The 26,948-nt window shown below is 49.1% G+C and overlaps 1 protein-coding gene across 7 annotated transcripts in view; it reads right to left on the bottom strand.

The window, feature by feature from the left end:
• The window catches only part of ZNF462 (zinc finger protein 462), a 151,399-nt gene that overhangs the window by 66,279 nt on the left and 58,172 nt on the right, over window positions 1-26,948 (bottom strand). For 5 of the 7 annotated variants that reach the window (XM_075560274.1, XM_075560271.1, XM_075560272.1 and 2 more), the window contains 6 exons: window positions 19,289-19,539; window positions 13,115-18,750; window positions 12,157-12,321; window positions 10,268-10,371; window positions 6,449-6,567; window positions 3,119-3,310 (listed from right to left, as the gene is read on the bottom strand). In XM_075560274.1, the coding sequence (XP_075416389.1) occupies window positions 3,119-3,310; window positions 6,449-6,567; window positions 10,268-10,371; window positions 12,157-12,321; window positions 13,115-18,750; window positions 19,289-19,508 (6,436 nt within the window). In that variant the 5' untranslated portion in view covers window positions 19,509-19,539. The remainder of the gene's footprint in view (window positions 1-3,118; window positions 3,311-6,448; window positions 6,568-10,267; window positions 10,372-12,156; window positions 12,322-13,114; window positions 18,751-19,288; window positions 19,540-26,948) is intronic. The other 2 variants (XM_075560276.1, XM_075560275.1) reach the window with 2 other exon arrangements.

The following is a 26,948-nucleotide window of genomic DNA, read 5'->3' as shown; positions in this document are numbered from 1 at the left end:
GGTCTCGGTGTACGCAGGGCTATAGAACTTTCTTCTGTGATGCCCATGGGTGGGTCCAAACCACCAACATTGCCTGTAGTTCAACATTGAGTTCAAACCACCTGTGTGACCCAGAGCCCCTTTGAGGGCATCTGTGCACAGGCTATTTACATGACACAAAACCACACAGGTCCTTGTGGAACTTGTACGGACCTTACTCCCTGGTTCCCACCTTCACCACGGCTTCTTCAAAACCATGGCCAACCACAAAGCCAACAATACAAAGACACTCTGATATGTTCCCGGTTATCTTCCGATGGATGCACATGAATAACACCCCTCCTGTTCGGCCACCCTCCAGCCCCCCGCCTCTGTAAGATCCTAATCCCACGGGGTGAGGCTTGGGACTGTGGCTAGTCCAGAAGTGGGTGCTATTCTTTTAAGCAATTGATTTTAAGTTCTTTGAAGGAGACTACGGTACAGGCAGTCCTCAGGGTACGAACCACTTCAATTCCCAAACTGCAGCCCAAGGACTGCCTGTACGTGCAGCATCACCTCTGATTCTTCTGTGCATCGTGTGGGTGTGGCAGAAAGCTGGTGCAACAAAACTGGACAAACTCTTCCATGCTCATTCAGAGAGAGGGGACTCTAAAGAGCGAGCGGCTTACAGGATTCTTAGGGCCTATGATTGAGACCCGCCTTTCGAGGCAGAAGGACACAGGAAAAAGAAGGCATGGCCTGCAGAGGGAGATCCCAGGAAACGTTTTTGCTGGCCACAGTAATCCGGGCAGATCTGTCTACCCAAAGGGCTTCATAGGTGTAGCTTCCGCTTCAAGTGAAGGCACGTGAGTTATGTTGCTAATAAAGACCTGGCCATTGAAGCCAAATTACAGCTTGCCATTTAGTTACACAGCACACATGTTCCCGGTAAACAGAACTGCAAGGTGAGAGGGGGTTTGTGCGTGATCTCTGTACTCTCCCTCCCCACCGCTAGGCTTGAGACTCCTAAGTCTTCATGGAGAGGAGGAAGGGGGGGGAGGGGAAGGCTTTCTTTTCCCTTTTAAAGAACAAGATGGTAGAGGAGAGTGCTTCAGGAGTCTCTAACAGTCATCGGTCCCCTAACTACCCTCTTTGTGGTAGAGAAAACCTTCACGACTGGAAGCCCAGGAAGAAGTGCAGCTCTTGACCAATGGTTTGCAAAGGAAAAACCCTGGTTCTACAACTCCGTGAAGGCAGAGTGTAGCCTCAGGACGGACTTACCTTCCCACTTCCTCCTCGGCACCTGCGACAGACCGCATGAACAAAGGCTACCTGGGGACTCTCTGGACAATCTGGCCATTAAACCAGCTGACAAGCTGGGGTCTTCAGATCTTCGGGACACCTAAAGAGTCTCTTTTTAAATCTTAAATAACCCATAATTTACGTCTGCTATATACAGTGCCCAAGGTCTTTGTTGCCACCAAGAAAGAAAAATCACAGGGATAAAACTACCATTTATTAAATACTTAGACAGTTTAGGTATATACCTTTTCTCATTCAATTCACTCAATAATCTGTTGAGAGTGATAGCCCCACCCCATCCTCTCTCTCTACAGTCATCTGCCTCATAGCAACCTCCCAGGACAGGGTAGAACTGCCTCTGGGCTTCTGAGGCTGTAAACATGAGAACAGGAAGCCTCAACGTCCTTCCTTGGTAGGGCTGGTGGGTTCAAACTCTTGACCTTGTGGTTAGCAGCCCTTGTTTAACCCAGTACACCACCGAGGTTCCCTGAGAGTGACATATTCAATTTTACATATGGATATAGGAAGTTCCAGTCTGCCATCAAATCAATTCAGATTTATTTTGACCCTATACAGTTTCCAGGGCTTTTAAAGTCTTTACTGGAGCAGAGAGCCTCACCCTTCTCCCATAGAACTGATGAACTTGAATCACCTGCCTTGCATTAGCCTTCCAACTCACCTGCCAACACCTCCAAGGATCCTTTAAAGTTGCCTAGGGAAATAAACTATCCCAGACAGGCCTTTATTTCACAGTATTCATAAACTTCCTTCCAGTTCAACAAGCTTCTCTCAGTATGCAAAAGAAGGCAGTGAGAGACAGTCCATTCTCTGGTCCAGGAAGTAGGCAAGTTACTGTCAGTCAAATGCTTACTGGTGATGGGACATAGAACTCTGGTGGGGGGCGGGTTAAGTGTTGGGCTGCTAACCACGAGGTCAGCAGTTCAAACGTACCAGCTATTCTGCAAGAGAAAGAAGAGGCTTTCGGCTCCCATGAAAAAGTACAGCTCGGGAATCCAAAGGAAGAGTTCTCCTCGGTCCTATGAGGTTGCTATGAGCAAAAATCAACTGCATGACAAAGGATCTTTTTGTTTTTTGAGGACATGACCATGCAGTTCCCAGGCTGAACCATTCAATCTTCCTCCCATGATGCTTCCTCAACATCCTTCCGCCATAAGAAGGCACCAAGTTACTCCCAAGCGATGGTGTGACTCAATCCAACTCCCTCACTCGCCCTTTCCATTTCTTCTGTGAGCCTCATGCAGTCAACTTAAGCAGCTGGCATCCCACATACTTTACCGTATTCACTTGGAAGAAAGAGAGGACACAATCATCCTTGATTTCTGTCTTAAAACCAGAATGAGACTATTCAACTCTCATTCATCCCACACCATGCCCTTTCCACTGGCAAATGTCACTCAATACTTGTATGTCGCTCTGGTATCTTAAAAAAACAAACAAACAAATCAGGCTGCCATCTATTGAACTCTGGCTCCTGGAGACCCCATGGGTCTCAGAGGTGAACTGTGCACTGCAAAGCTTTCAAGGGCTGATTTTCTGAAAGTGGATCACTGAGAATCTCCCCAAGGCACCTCTGGGTAGACTCAGCCTCCAACCTTGTTAGCAGCAGAGCGAGGGAGTCCCACAGGGGTATAGACTGACATTTTTGCCATGGCCTCAAGTTCAGCTTCCCACTCCAAAGTCTATACTGTCAACCTGTTCACCTTTCTTCCTTCATTTGAACCATCGTGTTTTCCTGCAAGAGTACCATGTAAGAGAATGGTTGGCATTTTCCCTCCCCTTACATCCCCCCCTCCCTCAGCCCTGGAGGGTTAATGTTGGCTCGGGAGCCCGTTTTTACCATTGGAGTCTTCCACTTCTTCAGCTGGGGTGCCTTTTTGGGAGGAGTGGTGGGCATGAGAGGAGAGAAGGCTGACGATCCGTGGCCTAGGGAGAGTCAGGGCTTTTCCGTGGACCTTGGCGGAGTGTTCTTTCAGCTGGCTGATTGTCATGGTGGAAAATGAGCACCAAGAACACTTGTAGGCATGTTCACCTGGAACACGGTGATGCCGGGGGAAGGTAGGACAAGGGGACAGAGAACAAAACAGCGTGGTTAGCTGACTCCACACACTTCTTCTCACACTCCGTGGTCCAGGACCCCGCACAGACCACCTACCCCACCACCACCACTGTCTTTGGGATTTAAACTTTTCAATGAACTCCATCATCACGTCATCTGCTCCCTCTTCATTTCATGCTCTTCTCACAAGCAGGAGGCTATGGCTGGGTTCCCCCAACAAGGAGTGAAGTCCCCACGTCGCTGGGGCCCTCTTCAGATAAGTTTTCTCCCATGTTCTCTCTCTCCACACTTAGAAGGGCCATGCAAATGTTCATGTAACTCTGCCTTTTCACCATCGGCAAAAGAATGATATGCTCAGTTCTCCCTCCCACGGTCCGTCGGCGGCTTTTCAAGCACAGAGTCCCTCTGGCTGAGTGCAATTCTGCTATTCTCTGTGCTTCACTGCTGTTTGCCGCCTCAACCTCACACGCGTTACCCTCTGTGCTGGGCCAGCTCACAACCGTCCGCATGAAGCATCGCTTCCCGACCCAATCAACAGCAAGAAGTGGTTGAGAATACATCATTTCCCCTTTGGAGAGCTGTTGTCTCTCTGTACATAGGTGTTTGTGTGTGTGTATTGATACTCAATGTTTTTCATAAATGGTACATTTAATCAAAAAAACAACGTGGGGTTTTTCCCCTCCAATTTTTCTTTGCAGCCATAAAATGCAGACAGAAGAGATTGTCGATGGCCAGATCCAGTTGAGAGTATGGTTTATCTTTTCTGTTAGTTGGCTTCTAAATTAATCACATTTGTGGGATGGACATTACGTGCCACTCGGGGGAAATGATTCCACTTCTGAGGGTGTCTGTTAGGAGATATCCTTTTAGTACACGCAAGGCTTTATTTAGAAAGATACATTGTTTGTGCTGGAAAACAAGGATGGATGTATCTCACTATCCATCCATGGAGAAATAAATACATATGGATTGATTCTTTTGATAATTCATTAAGAGAAAATCTTGAAGAATTTTTGCTAACATGGAGAACGGCAATAGAAAACGTGTATTTTTAGATTAAATTATAAGAAACAGTGGTTGAAAGGAAACAAACCCAATGTTCACAACAGTGGCCTTTACGTGTCAGGATTACGGAGGAGTGGCTCTATTTCTTTCATTTCCAAATATTCACTAACGCTTGCTTTTTACCATTTATTTTTAAGGTCAAATTTAAAACCCAGAGCAGAAATAAAGGAAAAGACAAGAAGAGAGACTTCTCAGAAACAGTGGAACTGCAGACCAGTGGGGATCACCTGAGGGCAGAACTGATGAGCTACAGATGGAAACAAAAACCAGGAATCCCAAATTGAATCTGGGCCTTGCTGCTAACCAACTGAGATCGTTAGTTTCCTCCCTCCCTGGAAGACGCTAGACCAGCGGTTCTCAACCTGTGGGTCGCGACCCCTTTGGGAATATGTCAGATGACCCTTTCATAGGGGTCGCCTACTACATCCTGCACATCAGATATTTACACTATGACTCATAACAATTGCAAACTTAGAGTAATTGAGTAGCAACGAAAACAATTTTATGGTTGGGGGGGGGGGGGGTCACCACCACACGAGGAACTATATGAAAGGGTCGCGGCATTAGGAAGGTTGAGAACCACTGCACTAGAGAGTTCACATGTGAAGTGAATCCAGCCTCCCAAGTTCTGCACTAAGCTTCCTGCTCACCTCTGATGACCCCAGGACTTGTCTGTCCAAGAAAACCAAAGAAAACCTTGAAATACAACCTTCAACAACACCAAACAGAACACAAGGGCTCCTTCCAAGAAGGCGGAGGGACCACACATCTAGCGCCAGTTCCTTCCCCCACTACCATTCCATAATACATGGTGGGGTCTACTAAGACTGCATTCGAATGGAGGTGTTGGTGAGGTTGAATACTGAATGGGCGGCCAGAAAAACAAACAAATTAGCCTAATGGAAAAAAAGATGCGCGAATGATCTTTAGAAGCAAGAATGGCATGATTTTTTTTCTTGCCATCTGGACCCATCATTGGGAAGACCAATGAGATTAGAAAAAGACATCATCCTGTTTGGTAAAGCAGAGGGTCAGAAAAACAATGAGATGAACTGACAGACTGACCGGAGAGCCACAACAATGGGTTCCAACCAATCAAAGATCACGAAGGTGGCGCAGAACCAGGTCATGTTCCATTCTGTTACAAACACCTAAGGTCACTGTGAACCAGAGCCAACCCAGAGCAGCTCACAACCGCTGTCCATATGCGATTTAGCATGCAGCTCTGGCTGCATGAGCCTTCTTTGATGGCTACAGGTAAGTAGTATAAGCCGAGAGAGATTCCCCCGGAGACTGTTTGATGCTCTTGGATCTTTACAATAAAAGAACTCATCCAGAAGAGACAAGATCAGTCCAGAGTTTTTAGGGAAATAGATGGGCGTTCTTTAAGCCAAGCCACCCTGAGAGGCTGAGAGCCACGCCCATGGGACCGCGAGCTCAAGTTGTTCAGGGAAATGCATTGTACAAGTACTGCCCCTACTCTCTCTCAGTGGATGGTTCTTTCCCACCCACCAGAAGACACAGGATGCCACGATGCTCGGTGCTCTGGAAGCATGCACTGGAGCTCAGGGACCTAGAGTTCATGTGCAGCCTCTGGCGTTTTTCAAAAGTCCACGCCACCTGCCAAGTCAGTGAAACCAACTCTACTGGCTAAAACGTGCTTCTACGAGGCTGATGCCCACGGGGAAGGCCCAGGTAGCCCATCTCCCTGCCGCTTACTTGGGAGTCTCCCCAGTGGATGCGGCGAATGTCTGCCTTTCCATCAGAAAGGGTCGGTCATTTTGAATTGTCTTTTAAAAGCATAAAGCTTAATAATTATCCCCTGATGAGTAGCGCGACTCAATGAAGGCATGGGCTTTACATGGTTTGAGCTTTGCGTGATCCCTTTTGTTAAGTTACAAAGCACCGAGCACAGAACTATGTCCAGAAGAACTTGCTATATTCTATTGTGGGGCCAGAGATAATAGTTTTAAAACTTCCATCTAATAAGACCACTATATTTCATACTCAGTGTTCAGAACTTGTGCACCACGGAGCCCGACTCACCAGCGTGCGCTTTGAGTATATGCGTCTTCAGCCGGCTGTTGTAGGAGGACTTGAAGGGGCAGAGTTTGCATCGGAATGGTTTATGGTGTCCGTGGTGGGTCTGCATGTGGCGATCCAAACTGGATGTGGAGGGAAGAGAATAAAGAAAATGGCAGGAGTAAACACAGTGCGGTGTTTTCTTAGAGCCCTGTGCAAAGAAACCCATTCATAAGTTGTTAATGTCATCTCGTTGCTTTCTAGAGTCTCCCTCCCACCTCCTCTCCTCTCCTCTCTCTCTCTCACAGAGACACACACACACGCACACACACACACACACCAATAGTAAACAAAAATAAAAGGTAAAACCACTGGCAAGAATTGAACCTGCTCCCAACAAGAAGGGATAGTAATGGATAGATCAAGGGGATAGTTTGGGATAGACACAGGAGTGGTTCACAGGTCAGAGCAAACGCATGCTCCCTCCTTCAGATACCAAACCTCGTCCTAGTGTGAAAGGCCAACCAAACAAAGAAGGGAAAATAAGGGTGAAGTCCAGTGCTCCCCTCAAGTTGAGTAAGGGATGCCTATCAAGTAGTCATTTAACCGGCCCCAAAAAGAGTTAAGAATGGAAATGAAGAGAAATTCTGCATTTCTAAATAGCTGACACCCCCCCCCCAACACAACTTAAAGCTTTACATCTGAACCTTACAGTGGCGAAGGGCGTTTTCAATGTGACTGACCTACTTTTAATGGGCTTTCTTGTTCCCAGCATCTAAAACACATAGAGGTACAGTACAAATGACCTTAAAGGAAGTCCCATAAACTACCCTTCTTAACTCCCCCCAAGAAGGCTTCCTCTGACAACCGCAACCAGGTTTGCTATAATCCAGCCTTCAGAGGCAACTTTGAAGAAGTTCTTTAAGAATCATGGACCCATAGTTACTAAACAATAATGACTAGCCTAAAAAAATAAATCTGCCAAACAAGGGCTATGAAGAAGTTCTAGTTTGAATCAGTCAGTGTCAGATTACTCCAGAAGCAAGGTAAGCAGAGTTTATTTGTGCTTACTTACTAATCTGTGGTGATTTTCACGTTTACCCCATCAAAGATTTTGCTACTAGGTATGACTCGCAATTTCCTACAGAATCAAAGCTTCTGCAATTTCACAATCCCTGACAGGGTATCAGAAAGCAGGGAAATATGTGATGAAATCCATGTGAAACTTATTCAGAGTTAGTAAGCACAAGTAAGCCTGTGCTTACCATGACTTTTGAGTAACCCACCTCTAGTATCACTACCCTGGAGACCTAAATTTCCTTCTAAATGATTCCTGTGGGACGGGTACTGCTGACCATTTAAACACTGAACTCTCTGAGTTCCCAGGCAGCATTTCAATTGCCTTTGGACATCTCCCCCTGGATGTCCTTCAGCTCTTAGGCTCAATCAGTTTGAAACAAACCCATCATTTTTTCCTCCAAAACAAATTCTCTTCTTCATTTCCTTGTTGCTATAAATGGCTCTAGCATTCTCCCAGTCAACCAGACTCCAAGTCTGGGATTGTCCTATCTGTAGTCTGTTTTGTTCCTCAGTCCTTCCATTAAGTCAATTTTTCCAAGTCATGTAGATCCTGGTTCCCCCCAATCATTTCCAAAGTTCCACCCCCAACTTCTTTAATCAGCTGCTGTTACTGACTTCTAATTGTCTGCATCCATCTTTCCATCCCCCTCCTTTTTCAGTTTAAGAGCATATGTAGTCTAAGGGGTGAGCCAGGGTTAAAATCCCTGCTAACACTTAACAGCTCTATAAACTTGGGCAAGCTACTGAACCTTTCTAAACCTCATTTTTTTTAATCTTTAAAATGAAGACAACGCAGCCATACCACATAAGGGTGTTTAGAACATGAAGTGAACTAAAACATAAAGGTGTTAGCACAAATCTTAGAAATGATGATGACTTAACTCTTTGGACCCATCCTTTGAATAATATCTATTGCAAAGCCCTAATTCCTGACGCTGACAGTCTCCAAATAGGATGTCAACAAAGAATTCAGACTTTCTCTTTTATGAATTCTCACCAGTAACTTAAGGTTCAGTAAAATTGGACCATTAACTCGTAGCCAAGCAAGTCTCAGACTGCCCTTCTACCTCTTAAATCCTTTCCTGACTGTAGCTCGGTGATAGAATTCTAATCTTCTGTTCAAGAGAGCTTGGTTGAATCCCCATCCAATCACCCTCATGCACTGCCACACCTCAGAGACCTTGCACATCGCTCTGATGCTACACGGTTACCAGTGGAGCTTCCAGACTAAGACAGATAAGGAAGGGAGGCCTGTGACTGAGTTCCAAAAACCAGTCAATGAAAACCCTATGGATCACAATGAATCAAGATGCCACAGAATGACAGCTAAAATCTTCCAACCTTGAGACTTGACTCAAATGCTTCCTACTCCATGAAACTTTCCTACGTTTTCCTCTGAAACATCAGAGCATTTTGTTGGTAGCTTAAAATAGATGTGCCAGTCATCTGTATTTTGGCTTTATAAAATGAGTATTCTCTAAGACTCTTAGATCAAAGACAATGCTGCATGTGACTGCATATCCCCCTGAAGTCTCTGACACGGTGCCTATGCATTCGTTTATTCCTGACACTATTTACTGAGGCTCTGCGATGTGCCAGACACGGTGAAAGAAGTTGCTCCAAAGCAATCATGAAGTAAAGACTTAGCAAGGAGACCCATGCATGATTTCTCCTGATGCATGGGTTGGTTTGGCGATGAAGATCAGCTATTAGGCTCCGCACAACAATGAAGTTTACAGCCCACCCTAACCTCCACAGCAACACCGCCTCCTCCTGCCTTTCAACAGCCACCAACTCACATTGTATTTGATTATTTTGAGAAGTAAACAGTCTATCATTTATTCCAAATTATTATGAGAATAAACAACATGTCAGTCTTACAATCAATCACCTTCCATCCAAGACTGTCAGAATGCACTGTTGAATATTTATCTCTCTCAGACAGCTGGAAGAGAAAGGCAATGAAAGGTTGTTTCTCCGCACAACCGCCCTTCTCCGCACTCCCCTAGAGCCTGGCCTACCTCTTCCCAACTTAGAATTCCGACACAGGGAGGGCCAGGAGCAGCTCTCCCCCTCCCTGCATGTCAAGCAGTTCTCTGGCATCTGTGTCTTACGGTCCTCTTCAGAATGACCGTGACTCTGGCCACATAGGCTGAAGCCCTAATCTTACCTCATTAATAACATGATTTCCCAACTTCCTCGGTGGATAAGGTCTGAGGTGAATATTTAACTGAAACACCAGTAAACCTGTCTCCATCCTAATCCTCCCAGGTGTAAATCACAGCAGGACCGCCGATTCATATTTACAAAAATGCCTGTATTTTGCCAACTCTAATGACATGGGGTCGTCAGGAATTGCAATGGACTCAATGGCAACTATTTCTGTTTTGCTTTTATGGTGTGTGTGTGTGTGTGTGTGTGTGTGTGTGTGTTCGAAATGACATCCAAATAATTCACGGTTTGTCGTCTCATTTTACAGATGAGGCGACTGAGGTTCCGGGTAACACAGAGCTAACTGAACAGGAGGGATGAACTGTGAAATGGGTCTTTTGACACCTCCAAGCTACTCCAGCTCTAGCGCAGCTGCCACTGTCTGTACGGCACATGCCTCAGCCTCTTGACCACGCAAGCATGCGCGCGCGCGCGCACACACACACACACACACACAACCAACATGGTCAGCCATTGTCCACGCTCTTATCGTCTCCCTTGTATTTCACACTCCCACCCAGTCACCCACGGCCCACACCCGACAGCACTTACTTGTGCCTGAAGGCAGAAACAAAGGAGCAATATTGGCAGCTGTACTTGTCCTCGCGGGTAAACATGGCCAGGGCCAGATGGCTCCTCTCGTGAGAACGCAGCCCCTGCATGGACATCGGGACTCTGTCACATTGACTACAATGGCAAATACCCGGCCGGGTTTCATCCGCCAACATTCCATCAAGCAAGCACTGTTCACCATCCACCCAGTTCACCAGGGTGCTACTGGCATCTCTGGCTGCTTCCAGTCCATCCGGGAACAACGCAGAAGGGTCTTCAGCCTCCTGCTAAGAGAACCACACACACACACATGCCCCACCAACAAAATAAATATCCCCTGGTATTGCCCCAGCTCTCATCCTCTCCCTTCATGCTCCCAAACTCCTCGGCATTTCTTGTCCAAGTTTCCTCCCTGCCTCTCTGGCTCCACCTGGAGGAAGAGCAAACTTGTTGACCGGTCTTCAGGAATTGAGGGGGTTTTAGAGCAACACAGCAGAACAAAGTTCAGGACTGTCTGGGAAATGAGAGTGAGGGGCTCGCCCCCCTCAGAGGACAGGTCACTCACTTACCCTTATCCTAAACAGAACGTTCGAATGGCGCTAGACTGCCATGAAGTTAGGTTAAAGTTATGGCTCAGAGGAAGGGAGGAAGGAAGGAAGGAAAAAAGGAAGGAAGGAGGGAAGGAGGGAGGGAGGGAGGGAGGGAGGGAGAACACTGGGCTAGTGGCAACGTTTTTGGAGAATTGAGCCAACATCTGAAATAAGTAAAGCCAAAGATCTGTCCCCACTCTCATCCCACCCCATATACAATGGCCCCTTGGACAAAGGTGGTTGTATGGTCAATTTGAAATTTCCAGGAGCAGTTTGATTTTAAGTCACCGGTTTTCTAGTTGGTCCTTTGGATGACCACTTCACAGGCGGGTCACTCTGCCCCTCCCTAGAGGGATTCTGGTACACAAGCCCGGGACACGCCACCGTGCTTGTAGAAGCTGTCCGCTACTGTCCCCCCAGTTGCTATTGCTCTGCAGACAGGCAGAAGGCTTCAGTCTTTCAAGAGGAAAAGGAGAAGCTGTCCCTCAACACGAACTGGCAAACAGAAAGCAAGAGCAAGAAGGACAGATGGCGAAATGCATGCTCGCATCCGGGGGAAAGTGCGAAGCCCTGATCTACCTTCTGTGCTCAACCACGGCAAGCGCTTAGCCGCCCCGGGGAAGCCAGGGGCGATGGCTCAGTTAGAAACGGAACCCCTGACTGCTTGGTGTCAGAGGGGACAGGGGAAGCACTGATCAGGGCCAGATGGGGAGAGGGGCTGGAGGAGACGGACCAGCGCAACGGATTCTCGGGGTTGACTTCGAGGCTCTGAGTTTCCGATGGGACATCTCTTGTACTCCCCAGAGGACATCGAGTGGCACGGAACTGAGGTCCCTGGGCTCGCCCGGGAAGAGAAGTACAGGCGGCTTCTCCGGGGCAGGCTGTACCCTCCGGTGGAGGAGGGCAGGAAGACGGTAGGCAGGAGGAGGAGCAGGCGACAGGCCCGGAACCCACTTGATTGCTCTCAAGAACTCGGCAACCAACTTGAGCTCCAGCAAACACCAAATGGCGTCAAATGCACACCACAAGGGCCGCTGGCAGCCACCCGCACGGAGAGAAAGGCCCAGACCTTCTGTCTCCAAACTATCCCCGTGGGTGGGAACCAGATGGACAAGCCACCTTCCCCTGAGCCGTGGAAGGTCCAACCTGCAAAGAAATCAGAACAAGCCAAGCCAAGCCGAGCTCAGGAATGCCTGCATTCCGCGATGGCCTCTCCTGAGCGGCTTGAAGCAGCGGGGTTAAGAAGGAACCGGCATCGCTGGCACACAAGACCGCTCATCCAGACCTCCGGGCGCTCACCTTCACGGCGGCCGACACGGCCGGGACACTGCCGTACTGGACGTGCTTGCGCAGGTGGTTGCAGATGGCTCGCAGCGTCGGGTGCACTTCCACACAGAATTTACACTTGTAGCCCACCACTTTCCTCTCCTTGATCTTTGGCACCTCTTCTAAGTGACCAAAAGGCTGGTAAAATACAGTGGTAGCCGTCAGTACTCGGAGCCCTCCCTCAAAGCCGGCCTTTATTCTTGTCACTGCCTAGCACACGGTATGTCATTTCACTCTCATTCTTAAAGCGAGATTAGCGGGTTAAACCAAGGGAAGCATCTATACGCGAGTGCTTCTTTAAGAGGGCACGTTCGTCCGCGCCGCGGCACGCTGCCCACGACGCAGTCTCCGGAACCCCAACACGTCACACCTTGTGAGGAGAGAAGACGCTGTGCAGCCGGCTCTTCTTCGTGGCCCGCCGGTTTCCTAAGCTCGCGGGGCGGCACGTCGCATAGCCACGCCATTAACGACCTCCTTCTTGCCAACACAAAATTACATCTACACATAGCTAGTCCTGGCGATGTTAGCTTCTCGTAGCAAACACTGGAGACCAAGACCTGGCTGAGCAGGGCTACTGATACCAAGAGGCGGCCTGCAACAGCCTGATGGCAGAAAGCAAGCGTTGTCCTGTAACTAGGCTTCAGATAGGGCTACTCGCCAGAGAGAAATACATAGAAACCACCCAGACCTCCCCTGGGGAGCCTTGGGAGGAGTCAGAGGGAGGGAGGGAGGACGTGGACTGGGGCCGTGGAGAGGGGTGAGCATAGAACGGGGAATAATCAAGCTCGAAATGCTTAATTGACTTATTGAGCTCTCTGGCAAGCTAAGTGACTACGCAGCCCGCAGCAGTCTGGCTGGCAACGAAGAAGTGCGTGTGGGCACCAGTGAAGAGAGGCCTCCTGGGGGAAGGGAAATCAAAACATATCCTTACCCTCTCTTGTTTGAAATCTGCAAAAGCACCATCTGCATATTTCTGCTTGCTCAAAAGCTGTTTCCTCCTCTCCTGGCGTTTGGCGCGCTTCTGGGATTCCTCATTGTGAACGCTCAAGTGTGAGGTCAGCTCCGCGGTGCCCTGCAGCTTGCTGTCGCAGTGCTTGCACTGGTAGGTGAAGCCCTGCAAGCGGGGGCCGCCGCTCAGAATGACGAAGTCCCTCTTGAGGTCCCGGCTGTGGTGGTCGGTGTAATGCATGCTCAGCAGCTCGGCCGTGCTGAACGAGAGCTTGAAGCACTTGATGCAGCGAAACGGCAGCCACTCCATCTCCTGAGCTTCGCCGTCCACCTCGGCTTTCTCCAAGCTCCCTCGCTCCTCTTCCTCCATCAGGGCCGGCTTCTCTTGCTCGTCGGCGTACACGGCGGTGAAGTAGCTCCCCAACTTGCTGGCGTGCTGCTTCTTGGGGAACACTCCCGGGTGGCGCTTCATGTAGTGGGACACGATGCCCTTCTTGCTGAAGGACTGGAAGGGGCACAGGGAGCACTTCTTCTTCTCCACGGCCCGCCGGAGTTCCTCGCTCAGCTGAGGGGAGTCGTCCTTGGGCGGGGACGGGATGATCACCTTGTTGGGCTTGTCGCTGATGGTCCTCGAGGCTGCCAGGCAGTGGGTGTAATAGGCGTCGATGTCGTGGCGCTTCTGGTAGTGGGCCGCCAGCCCTTTGCGGATGGGGTTGGTGTAGGCACACAGGGCGCACTTGAAGAGGTTGTTCTTGCCCTCCGGCTGGGCTCGGACGTTGTTGTGCTTAATGCGGTAGTGCCTGGCGATCCCCTTCCTCGTGGAGCAGAAGTATTTGCAGAGTTGGCAGCGGAACACGGTGTGCGAGACCAGGTGCGAGGTAGAAAAGTGAGACGTGGACTCGGGCTCCTCCCCCACCTCCTCCTCGGTCACCGAGACTTGGGAGGGGCTCACTTGCGCGGTTATCTCGGGCTCCAGGGGCAGTGGCAGCTTCGGGGGCGACTGGGAGAAGACATCAAATTCAGGTTGGTTGTGGTACTTCTCGTAGTGGATTTTGAGTTTCTCCAGCGTGCCATGGGTGTACGGGCAGAGCTTGCAGCGGTAGGCACCGTACCCTTGCTTGAAAATCCTGCTCGTCTCCTCCACGTCGTTCTGAGACAGGTCCGCAGACTGCTCCACGTCATGCACGAAGTCCTCGGCGGTCACCTTGATGGACGGGTGTCGCTTCTGGTAGTGGGTCAGGACGCCGTGGATGCGGGTGTTGATGTAGGGGCAATGCCTGCACTTGTAGACGGCGCCTGGGTTGATGTCGATGTCCTGGGCGAAGTCGGCAGCCTTCACTTTCATGCCAGGGTGCTTCTTCCCGTAATGGGTGAGCAGGCCGTGCAAGTTGTTGTACTCAGACTGGCAGACCGTGCACTGGTAGGGGGTGGAGGAGATGGCGGGGTTGGCAGAAGTGAGCTGGATGCTTTTCTCGGGGGACAGTCGGGCATCCTCCGGGCATTCGGCCTCCACCTCCGGGACTGGGGTGGGCAGACTGTTCTCACAATTCAAAGGGACCCCCAACTCTTCAGGCGGGGGCATGGGGTTCTCGAGAACATCATTTTCCTTGATGATATCCAGCAGCACCGACTCATCGCCATTCATGGCCCACGGGTGGAATGCTTGGTAGTGATTGGTGATGTCCCAGATGGAGGCGGCCTCAAAAACACAGTCCCTGCATCTATACGTTTTGGCTTCAACTGGCATTGCTAGGGAGGGGGGGGACGGGTCTGGCCCAGCCCAGAGCTTGGTAGCCATGTACGTATAGTCAACGTAATGCTCGGGGTGCCGCCTTTGGTAATGCAGGAGCAAACCACTGGGCTCCGTGTGGGAGTAGATGCACCACTCGCAGTGGTAGCCGGCCTCTATAAAACCATCTAGAAAAGCCCATCGCATGATGGACGTGACCGTGGCCTTCAGGGAAGGGTGGTCTTTCTTGATATGCTTCCTCAGTGCATAGAAATAGGGGGAGGTATAGGAGCACTGCCTACATTTGAGCGCTCGGAGTTTAGCTTTGTCCCGCTCGACATTAGACGAGGGGACCAGCATGCAGCTGGCCGACTTCTGGTTCCTGTCGCAGAGGCTTCGGATGGTGGCTGTGTGCTGCCGGATCACATCTGCATTGGCCTTGAAGTCTCGGTGCTTCTTCTGGTAATGAATGAGGACGCCTTTGACCGTTCGGTTCCCATAATCACAGTGCTGGCAAAAGAACATCTCAGTCTCCACGGGAGGGACATCTCTCTCGGAGCTGCTGCGGTTCAGCTGCTGCATGGGGGCGGGTGGCCGGGGGGAGCCTTGGGGGCCCTCGGCCCCTCTCATCATGGCGGCTGTGGGAGGAGCCTGCCTGATATATTTGGCAGTAACCTTTATTTCTGGGTGTCTTTTCTGGTAGTGGACAAGCACGCCCACTACTGACCGATTGCTGTAGGAACAGTGCTTGCAGTAGTAAAGGTCAGTACTGAGGTCTGGTGGCGGGGGTTGTGGGGGGGGTGGGGAACCCATGTTGGACATGTTGGGAGACATTGGAGCACCCACCTCAAATGACAATTGAGAAAGGGCAGATCCCCTGTCCACAGACACCATTCGCATGGTTTTCTGGATCCTAAAGTACGAGGCCTTTTCTTCTGGGTGTTTCTTCTGATAATGAACCAAGACAGAGTGCATGTTGGGGCTGGCGAACGAGCAAACGTCACAATCATAGACCACGACGGTGTTCACCGCCGGGTCTTTCTGATTCTCACATTCTGGAGTAAACGTCTTCGAAGGAGTGTTTTTGTTAAACGCAGGCGACAGGCCGCCGCCACGAGCCACCGGCGTCGAAGTCACCATGCTCTTGGGGGCCGAATTCAGAATCTCCCGCAGGGTCTGGGATTCGGTGCTCAGCCCTTCTTGCTGCTCCACGACATAGCTGGAGAAGATCATGGCGTTGTTGATCTTCACCGTGGGGTGCATTCTTTGGTAATGGGGCATCAGGCTTCTCACATTCGGGCTCGTGTAGGAACAAAACCGACACCGGTAGATCAGGTCCGAATGATCAAAGTTGAGGACGTTCATGGCTTCTGGGTGGTGCTCGCCGTAGTGCTGCTGCAGATCTTCAAAGTTGGTGTAATCGATGTAGCATTCCAGGCACCGGTACACTGCGCTGTGGTCATTGGGGTCCAAGATGTACCTAAAGCTGAACTTGATGTACGGGTGCATCCGCTGGTAGTGGGTGCTGACGCTCCGCGCCGACTTGTTGTTAAAGTCACAGTGTTTGCAATAGTAGAGTCTTCCCGAGTCGCCGAAGTCTGCGTTTTCACTGTGATGCTCCGTTCCATAGATCGGAGGCTGGGCGTTCAGCAGGGCGGTATTGGCCACCTGGTGATCTTTCATGCTCGCGGCCGAGCCGTAGTAATCCTCTTCGTCTTCGGACAGGGTGAGTTCGATCTCCGCTCCGTTGGTGGCGTTGTAGTCGTGCGGGACGTTCCTGAAGTTGGGTTCCTTCTGGGGCTCACTGGCATCTCTCGCCCAAATCTGTTGGGCGGAAAAGGACGTGGGGACCTCCAAGATCGGCTCTGTGGGCTCTTCTTCCCGGTCCAACTCAACCTCTATCTCCACTTCGTTGTCTTCCTCTTCCTCCTCGTCATCCTCCACATTGATCACGGCGTCTTCCTGCTGCTTGCTTTGGTTAATTTTGCTCTGCAGGTTGCTGGCAATCTCGTCGATTCTGGTTCTCTTCTTCACGGGCGATAAGTCCAGAGGGAAGTCGCTAGTGAGCTTCCGGGAGGCCTTAGCTACAAAATTGTTCTTGGAGGACAACCCAAGAATTGAGGTCTGGCTTTTCTTCACAGTGTTGCTGGAAGAGGGGTGGCTCTCTGGTTCACTTTCCAAGGGGAGGCTTGAGGAGGGCTGCCCCTCAAATTTTGGCAAGTTGTCACAGAACGAGTGTTTGTGCTGCTGATGGACGCGGAGCCCTTTCAGAGTCGTGGTGGAGTAATTGCACATGGTGCATTTGTATGGGTGCAGGGGTGGGGCTTGCGAGGGTGGCTGCGGCGGCGGCTGGGTTGGTGGCGGCTGAGGTTGTGGCTGGGGTGGCAGCTGATGGGGTGGCTGCAGCTGCGGTGGCTGGGCCTGCGGCGGTGGCTGGGGCTGCGGCGGCGGTGGCGGCGGAGGCGGCGGTGGCGGTGGCTGCGGCGGCTGTTGCTGCTGCAGAGGCTCCAACATGACCCCTGACTTTCTACCGTTCATGCTCGGGCTCTCGTAAGACACCACCCCTTCATTCAGCGAGGAAGAAATGCCTTCGCTCTGGGAAGTCACAGCATCCCAATCAGAGGCTGTACCCGTGTGACACTGTTTGTGAGCCCCAAGTTTTAACGAGCTCTTGCAAGTAAACGGACATTCATCGCATTTGTAGACCGCGATCTTTCCAGATAAGTGGATGTTTTCAATGTGACGGGAGATGCTACGCCGGTGCATGGTGAGGAAAGGGCAGAAGGGACACTGGAACCTATTCATGAATCTTCGAAACGGTATCCCTTTGGTCTCCAACAACTTGTTGCCATCTGAGCCCATCAGCTGCTCGGCCGACAGCCCCGAGGCCTGGTGATCCATCGAATTCAAGCCATTCTCACTGTCTATTTCATTTATATCTTCATCAGAACTAGAGTCATTTAGCATGCTGTTCGTTTCCAGGTCAGTAGAAGAATTTGTCATGTCAGACATTCCGTAACGGGATCTCTCTGTCAAGTTCACTAGGCCAGAATTGTGAGGTGACTTCGGCTTCATCGGCGGGTAAGACATGGGAGAAAACTTGGAAGCTGAAGACGAATTGGGTCTCACGATGGAGTTTCCCACGGAGCTCCGGAAGTTGGAGACATTCGTGTTTGGGATGTCCCGGCTTGCCGAGTTCACAGACAGGTAGGTGGAGTTGGGAGGGGGGCTGGGAGCACTCTTCTCCGGCGCCTCGGGTAGATTAGGCCCCTCCTGCTGTCTGAGAGTAGACAGGATCTTGACCATGCTGCGGTGCTTCTTCATCATGTGATCACACCAGCGTTCTCGGCGGGGCGTCTGGTAGCTGCACCACTCACAACAAAAGTTGCCTCGAGACTTGGTCAAAGGCTTCACCATGGATTCCAAGATGCTCCGCTCCACGACCTCTGCGGGGAGCTCCTTGCAGGGGTCCTGCAGGGACATGGGCGGGACCACGGGGTCTGGCATTGGAGCGGGAGGGGGCGGGGGAGCAGTCGACTCCTTCAGATTGTTCTTGTGATACATCTTCTGATGCTTCATGATCCTGGCCCTTCTGGGCGACTTGTACGTGCAAAACTGGCAAGAGAAGACCTTGCCAAATCCCTCGTGCATCATGATGTTATAATTTAAGGAGCCTGGAACGGGAGGCCCTGCTGAACTCTCTTCGGCCTGCGAGCCATGGACCTTCCTTGTGTGTTCTATGAGGAGGTTTTTTGACCTGAAGTAGCGTACGCAGAACTTGCACTGGAAAAACTTGCTTGTTGGTTTGGGATTGGGGACAAGATGCTGACCATAATATCCTGCACTGTGGCCATAGTAACTTCCGGTACCCAGGGCAGCTGCATTTTGACCTAAGGGAAAGCAAAAGGCAAGCAGGAAGAGAAGAGTTAGTAAGCAAATACAAATTAAGAAACTCTTATCCCCCAATTCAGTTCCATTTCCATTTTTCTTCATGAATAAGCAACCCACTCAAAAAAACCGGCCAGAGTCTGGCGGTGAGGTCTTCAGGAGGATTTGAGAGCGTGAACGACATCCCTGTGTTGCCCCCCTCACGGAGGAAGGTGCGGTTTAGGTGCAGTACTCCTGGGCTCCACAAATGACCCATGCAGCTCGATAAACACAGGTCTCACGGACTTTCATCTTCATTCTAGAGCTTCCTGAGATTCTGCCTTGTTCGAGAAGAGAAAAAAAACCTGGAGACACGAGGAAGCTGAGGGGTCAAGAATCTAAGAGACTCGAGGAGAAGCAGGATACACAAACCACAAAAAATGGCTCAGGGGGCAAGAGGCTCCGTAGACGCCAGGTGTGCCAAGAATCACCGCTCCAGGCTAAAAATCCACGAGAGCAATTAAAATCTATCCAACAAGGCTGAGTTTTGCCGAGACTTACCTGATAAATCCTCTGCAATTGCAAATTCATCCTTTATAGAAGAAAACTCCACCTCTGTCTGGTTACTGGCATTCATGGACCCAGATCGTGGCTCATCCACGTTGTCCTCGGCCACATCAGTGGGCTGCAGAAAGGCCGTGTGGACATCCTGAATGTGTGCCTTCAGATCTTCATAAGATGGGGCTCTGAAGTCACAGCCATCACACTGGAGCACCTCCATGATCTAGGTCTACCCTCTCACATTAGGGAACCTGTGGCAGAAGTCAGAACAACACACCTTCAAGGACACGAACCCAACATATGCCCCAAGCTAATGGAACACAAGCCCATTAGCCAAGAGGGCAGGGGTGGAACTCAAAGAAATAGCAACTGGCACAACGGCCAATAAGAGGCAGTCAAACATAATAAAATCGATACCCTGGACTTCATAACTTCAAAGAAGGGGGAGAAAAGATATTTTAAAAAAAATTTTTTCGGCTTGATAAATGTTCTCTTCAAATGGCATTTGTCAAGGAAATCCTGAGGCCTTTCAAAGTTTTACTATCTTGTGAATTTCCCAAATGAATTCAGATTTCTTGGTAGGTTGTTTTGGACACAGAAGTAAGTAAAGCAGATGCCCATGCAGGGGTCCAGGGTCAGGGCTCTATCCAGTCTTCACGAGTTATCTTACTCATGAAGATAACTACACTACACTTCATGAGTTATCTTACTCATGAAGATAACTACACTACACTTCATGAGTTATCTTACTCATGAAGATAACATCACTACATTGTTGCATTATCACCATATAATAAAATACCACCGGATCTCAGCAGAAAGCTCTGTGTTGCCATGATCTTGGTATCTCAGTTGATTGATATTGGGGTAGACTTCTTGCCTTCCTCTAACTATTTAGACTTTTTTCGTCCTCTCTCTCTTTCTCTCTTACCAGCCAAATGGTTATCTACCCTTTTACTCCCTGCCAATTTCAACCTCACAGCTTCTCCGATCCAAGTGGTCACAAATATTTCTCATGAGATTCTCCAGCAACCATCTTTAAGTGACAATCTTGTTGCACCTGGATGCCTCGATTCACAAGGCCCCGGGGCCTTGATGTTTTGAAGAGGGCCTTTAACTTCATGACTTCACTTGGCCCCTTGTCTCCTTTACAAATGTCTACTAGCACATACTTGGTGCACCTGGCGTGGAACAAAGCGAAGCTTGCCCGTGTCCCTGCCTTCTGCTATTGGCTGGGCCACTGGGATATTTGGGAAGCAGCGCACTCAACTCCGTGGAGGGTGCCCCCGTCGCGGAGAGGCGCCTTTCTTCCCATCTTAGTAAGTCTCCCCAGTCGAGATCCACAGAGATGACCGTGGTGAGTTTCTTCGTCAAACTTGCCACAGACTCACTCTAATGAGTCACTGGAATCTAGAACCAGATGTCCAAGCACTGAGGCTGTAGCCAAGTCTGTTTTATAGCACAGCTTCTTCTGCTCTATTGTAAAAGATAAAGAGCTGCTGCAGGAGGAGCAAAGTTCACCGAGAGGGTGTCAAGGCAGTGAAAGTGGCCCTCGCCTGAGGATCGTCTAGGGAAGAATGTTCCCTGGTCGCCTGCTAAAATAACTTCTGGCCGGCCCGGCTCGGACAGCCAGCGCTCGCAGAGGGAGCCGCGGGGATTCACCTCCTCGTGTGTCTCCCAGCACCTATCCTTTTGCAATAAACATTGGACGGGGCGCCAGTGTCCTTTCAGCTAACCGAGTCCTAGTATTCCAGAGACACAAGCTTTTAGAAGTCTAAGCACCAACCCAAATTGTGTGGAAGAGGTTGCTATCAGCTCTGGATCGGATTACCGCAGGCACCCAGGCCCCGCCCCACTTCTCCGTTCGCACAGTCCATTAAACCTGAAAACAAATTTTTCCATGGTGCAGACGACTCCTGTATTTAGAACACTTTAGAGGGGGGAGGGGGAGAAAAAAGCAGATCCTCCAGTGTGCACTCCCCCTCCCCCCAGCTTAGTCCTTTCATCTCAGCCAAGCAAGCCCCAGCTCTGCAGAGCGTGTTTATCACACTTCCAGGAGATAGGCGCTCCTGCGTCACTGAACCTCTAAGACTCCCCGAGCTGCCCCAGTCCTCTGAGCGTCAGGAGCAGCCATTTTAGCTCAAAGCTTCTCCTCCGTGTGCACAACATGGCCTCTCTTGGAGTCTGCTGGGCTGACAACCCGAGACGGATGTGAGAGGAGCAGGCTGGCCTCCTCCGATGTGCTCCCCTTGCCCAACAAAGAAGGGACTGTTTGCACCGCTTCCCGAAAAGCAGCACCTTTCTCCTCCTCAAATGTCATTCACCAAGATCTCCCTCCGTAGGGTCTTTTATGCCATGATTGATAGGCTTGTTCGTTAGTCCCAGCAAAGGCCTGGTTACAGTCCGACTGCCCTGGACCAGACCCTGTTCGACAGCAGGACTTGGGGGGTGGGGTAGGGGGGACCTCCAGAATGCTTTGACTTCTTGGGAGTCGTCCTTCCACACAGAAGACATACCATCCGACTGTGCTTGCCAGATTCCAAAGTCTAATGACCTTTGTTAATCACCAGCCAGTCTGTCTGCATCAGCAGACCCTGCCAACAGACACACCCTTCAACACAAAGGCTGTAGCTATTCCTTTTAAAAGAGGTTCTCTGAAAGCTCCATTGTGTAGCCCAGAGGAAAACAAAATCTCTTCCCTTCAAAACTTCAAGCCTTTAGAAATAATGCAACAAAAGGCTTTCTGCTGTATGTCTTTTGGAAAGTCTGAGCCTGGTTTGCACAACACCAACAGAAATGACGACGCTTCTGCACAAGAAAAGCAGGGCATCTCCAGCACGTAATCACACACCCAGAGAGCAGTTCTCCAGCATCTTGGCACCTTCTAAAGCCATTACCGGGGATGCTGACCTCAGTGGAGGCAAACGCAAACCAACAGCCTCCTTGTTCTGCTGCCGGAGACTGAAAGGGTTATGAGATCAAGGAGGGAAAAGAAGAAGAAGAAGAAGCGCCGATTTGGAAAAAGATGAGCTGATGAGAGTGCTTTCTTAATGGGATCTGGCTTTAATGGTGTTGCCGTCTCCGCTTCCAAGCAGAGCTGGAAGCCTCAGAAGGGGCGAGTCTGCGGGCAGCAGAGACCATCCGCATCAGGTACGTCTGGATGGCCTTCCAGTTGATGTTGTCGCCAAGTCCTGGAATGAAGTTGCAGCTGACTTTGACAGGCATTTTGCTTTGGTGTGCACGTTTCTCCTGAAGATGCTGCCAGATGAAGAAGACAGAGATTGCTGGCCTGGCCTATCCAACCCAAGAGACAAAATACTGATGTATTATGAGATGGGAGATGTGCGCATGTACAATAAGTGAGAGTGGGCGGGGAAGAAGGGAGTCAGGAAGGGCAGAGACGATGAGAGTTGGGCCTGAGGATGACCCAGTGATCAACCAAAGAGGATGTTGGTTCACGAACGGCAGTCCTCTGAGACCCACAATGAAGACAAGACGATGAGTCGTAAGCTCTGCACATTAGACTCCATCAGTCCAGAAAGAGCAGCAACTCCAAAGAGTCTGAAACAATGATTTGCTACAAAAACGATCATTTGAAGGCCTTGACCTCCTGTCCATTTAGCTTCATTTAAAAATACAGCGATAATGAGATTACCACTATATATATATATTTTTTTCTTCCCAATCAGCAAAATCAAAAGCAGAAGAGGAAGTTTCTGAGGTAGCTAACAAAAAATGCTCTTTCAAAAGGTCATGAGATGAATCTACACATCAACCCTCATCTCTTTGTCCCCAGTAGGCACTTCCGTCCATGCCCCTCAAAGTCAAACAGGCTTCAGCTAACAAGGCTCTCAATATCTTCTGTGACGATGTCCTGCTGGGGTGGATGCGGATTAGTCCTGAAATGAGTAATCTACCATCTAATGTGGCTGATGGGTCTGCCCAACCAAAATCCCCTAGATCCTTCTAATGATTCATTATTCTTCAGTACACAACTGCCAGTTCTTGATTTGCTCCATTTGGAATTCTAGTTTGGGGCATTTTTAAATGCAGGGCTCTTATAGGAAACCCTAAATCCAACAGTCCTCATGTGATAAACTCTTGAAGACACATTTAAAGACTAAGCCAGGAATCTTGTTAAAGATCTGGAATATGTACCAGGGAGAGGGGAAGAGGAAATTATGGACACAGACTGCTTTTCCTTGATCTTAAAAACCCCAGTTTTAATTTATGCCATTCGCCTAGACACTCTCTGTGCTCAGAATGCCAGGATCCATTATGTCACTGCTTCCTTCCTCAACTGGTGAAAAAAAGACAAACCACAGTGGCATTGCGCGGCCTTTCACTCACTGCTCAGACGTGACCAAAAGGAAGAGTGTCCTTGATGTTCCACAGCATGGCCCGAACTCTGCTCCCATCAACCCTTGGCCAGGTCTGCATAGCGCATTCAGTTCCCCTGGCTCAGAGGGTCAACATGGTCCTCAAGTCAAACTTCAACTGTATCCAGGAAGCGTCCAAACACACCTCTTGCCGGAATCCAACCTCTTCTCCAACTGAAGGGTTGCAGACCAGAAATAAAGCTGTGAAACACCACAGCCATGTGACTCAGCAGCAACTAATTATAACCTTCCAGGCCTAGGAGAAATAGCACCAGGAGCACCACAAGGTGGTTTCCTTCTGGCCACTCCAGAAGCCTAGTTTCATTTCTGGGGCACTGAGCCTCCTCAGTTCTCCTGAACTCTGATTCTAATTCAAACAAAACTCTCGTTAGCACCTGCTGTGGGTGCCTTTCTTACTTTTTCTTATGGAAGGAAGACACAATTATTCAAGGACCAGTAATGGCATGCATGAATGTAGAAATTATTTCCGCTACAAAAAACACACAGAATAAACCAAAAACCTAAAGACTACTCTACAAACTTATTCAGATCATGCGAACAACCAGTGGTGGGAAGTTAATATTTGTAATCGAAGAAGCCCCAGACCATGGTGTGGGAAGATGAATAAATAAGCATTTTAATCTTGAATAGGCAATAACAACAACATCCAATTGTGATAGCTGGGTTTGCCACTCTTAGCAACAAGCAAATTTAATCATGTGCTCGTCATGGCTAACGTGGAAGTTCTAATACTATAAAAATCATTTAAACCATCTTTCCAAACAGCACTGAATTGAATTTGAGGTGGGCTTCACCCTGTAGGAAAAGAAGCAATGGACTAAAGCCTATGGATGTAAAAAATGCCCTCTACCCGCAACAAAAAGGAGAGTTTCTTTTTTGTGAATCTGGAGTCGGACATAGACACATGCACCCCAAATTTGACAGCAGCGCTGGGAAGGTGTAATCAGTTCTCTTCTGAATATAACTGGCATACGTACTCATTCCATGGTATAATTCTTAAAGAAACAAACTAGCAAAAAAAAAAAAAAAACCAACAAAGATTCTCTGACAACAAGCTACCTCTACCGATCCCAAAATATTTGGTCCTACTATAGATCCTTGCTCACCATGTGGTGTCTTCAAATGTCCTATCAAATGTTTATACTGTCTGCTACATGATCTAAGCAGTTCTGTGTGCTCTTGGCAATGCACCACACTAATGAAAGGTTTAACATATCAGGGAGGATAAATAATTAAGGAATTCAGAAGGGAGACACAGCTGTTCTTCAAAACCAAATTTTCAGAAGAGAAAGGATTAATTTGCAGTCACATATGTAACCCCCAATGTGAGACTGGATTGAACTAGGGGAAGAGAAATGCCAGAGACCTTGAGTTCTGCCAAGGTAAGTGGCCTCTGTTCCATGTGGCTGGCCATCAGTGGGTCCTCGTATGTGAACTGAATGTCTGAAGCAGACACTCCTGGGATTAGCTCACTCACTCTGGCCAAGGATGCCAGTTCACAGGTTAGCTCATATTTTAGGGTCATTCTCCTGTGTAAAGTTGTCGCATATTAAAGGGCATGTTGGAAAAAACATGTCATCATCGATACCTTTAGGACCATCACTAAAATGAAATGAGCATCCAGGAATGCAATCCGAGTGACTAAACAATGTCAAATATGTAAATAAGAAGCCATTCTGGCTGAGTGACCTGTTAAGAAGGCAGGTAGCAAGTGTCTAATCCAGAAAGGGATGGTACGTACCTTCTGGAGAATTTATGCATTGCTTTGCAATGATATAAGGCCAATTGAGGCCAACAGGCCAATAAAGAGCCGGCCAGCTCTCCTGTCCTTAGAAAAGGAAGCTGTGATTTGAACAAGGAGATAAAAGAGGAAGGAGAAGGGACAAGAAAAGAAAGGGAGGAAGCAGGGTGGTATTTCAGTTATTTTAAACCGTTGTTTGTTTGTTTGTTTGTTTTGGGGGGGCTGCAATTCACTAGATAAACCTACTTCTCTGAAGTGTCCTGACACTCCTTGAGATGTGGCTCCAAAACCTAACAAAGCGAAACAAACCCAAGATTACTCCCACACTAAGATTCTCAGGACGCCATCACGGCAAACGAAATCCCAGCTCACCACGCTCTTAGAAAGGATGGAGAATGATTCTTGGTGTCAAATGAATAAATTAGGAGGCCAAAAAGGGATAGAGGAATTTTCTGAAATGTCATAAGTTCGTCAGCAAGTTCCGTGGAAACTTTGCAGCCGTTCTTGCCCTAGAATTTAGTGCAAGAGGTAACTGGCTCCTCGCCTTTACAGCCAAACCTCACCCAAAGGCAGAGACAGAAAATCATGGGTTTCCTTAAAGGCTCTTCAGAATTCTGGCTGGGTTCCTAAACATGCTTTTCACACGACAAGAACTCTCATTACAAAAATTGTAAAACTTAAGAGAAGTGGCAGAGAGGCTGCTGGGTCTTTATTATCGAACTGATTGCAGAAGCTGCAATAAAAGTCATGGTGCACATCATGAAAGACCAGAAAGTGCAGAGGCACTGCCTGCCCTGGATTTCCCAGCCTGATCTCAGGCCTTGAACCTGGCTTCATGGCCGTATCTGCTCCTAGAATATACGGCCGAGCCAACCACATAAAAATCTAAATTCAACCTTTTTCAATGAATGAACCCAGAAACCAATTGTCTTGCTCTAAGCCACCATTCAAAGGAGAAAAAAAGGAAAAACAGACAGACAGCACATTTCTGCCATGTAATACATTAACCAATGTAAGAAAGTTGTCTCCTACTGATTTCTTGCATTTGGGAAGAAGTTCTCCAAATACCAATCTAATCACGCTGGGGCTTGCTTGCTATTTTATGCTCATGTTTTTCACAGAAAATTCTGACAAGTCACTTTCTTGGGATGAGAATTGGTCTGAGTCTGCCTGTATTAGTGGCACACCAGGTTCTGATACAATGGACAATGGTTCCAGTCCAATTTCTTAAATCTGAGAAAGCTGATAACTAAGCCTGGCACCTGGCACTGTGCTCGCTCGCTCTCTCCGTCCCTCCCCCTCCTTTCTCCAAACCATCGTTCTTTATCTAATTACTTATCAGAATGGAAGCTCCAATCAAACTACTTTCTGTAAAAGCAACTGAGGGCTAGAGCTCCTTGTGATCATGAACACTTTAAAGCCTTCTGACCCAAGAAAATGGTGATAACTCACCTCCTTGGCTTCAACCTACGACCAAAGCTCCTCAGAATCTGACCGATTGGCCCATAAGACTTACTGG

This window comes from Tenrec ecaudatus, chromosome 10, assembly GCF_050624435.1.
Source record: "Tenrec ecaudatus isolate mTenEca1 chromosome 10, mTenEca1.hap1, whole genome shotgun sequence".
Taxonomy (NCBI): Eukaryota; Metazoa; Chordata; class Mammalia; order Afrosoricida; family Tenrecidae; genus Tenrec; species Tenrec ecaudatus.
Note: the sequence above shows the minus strand (reverse complement) of the source record. Positions and strands in the feature narration are given on the sequence as shown.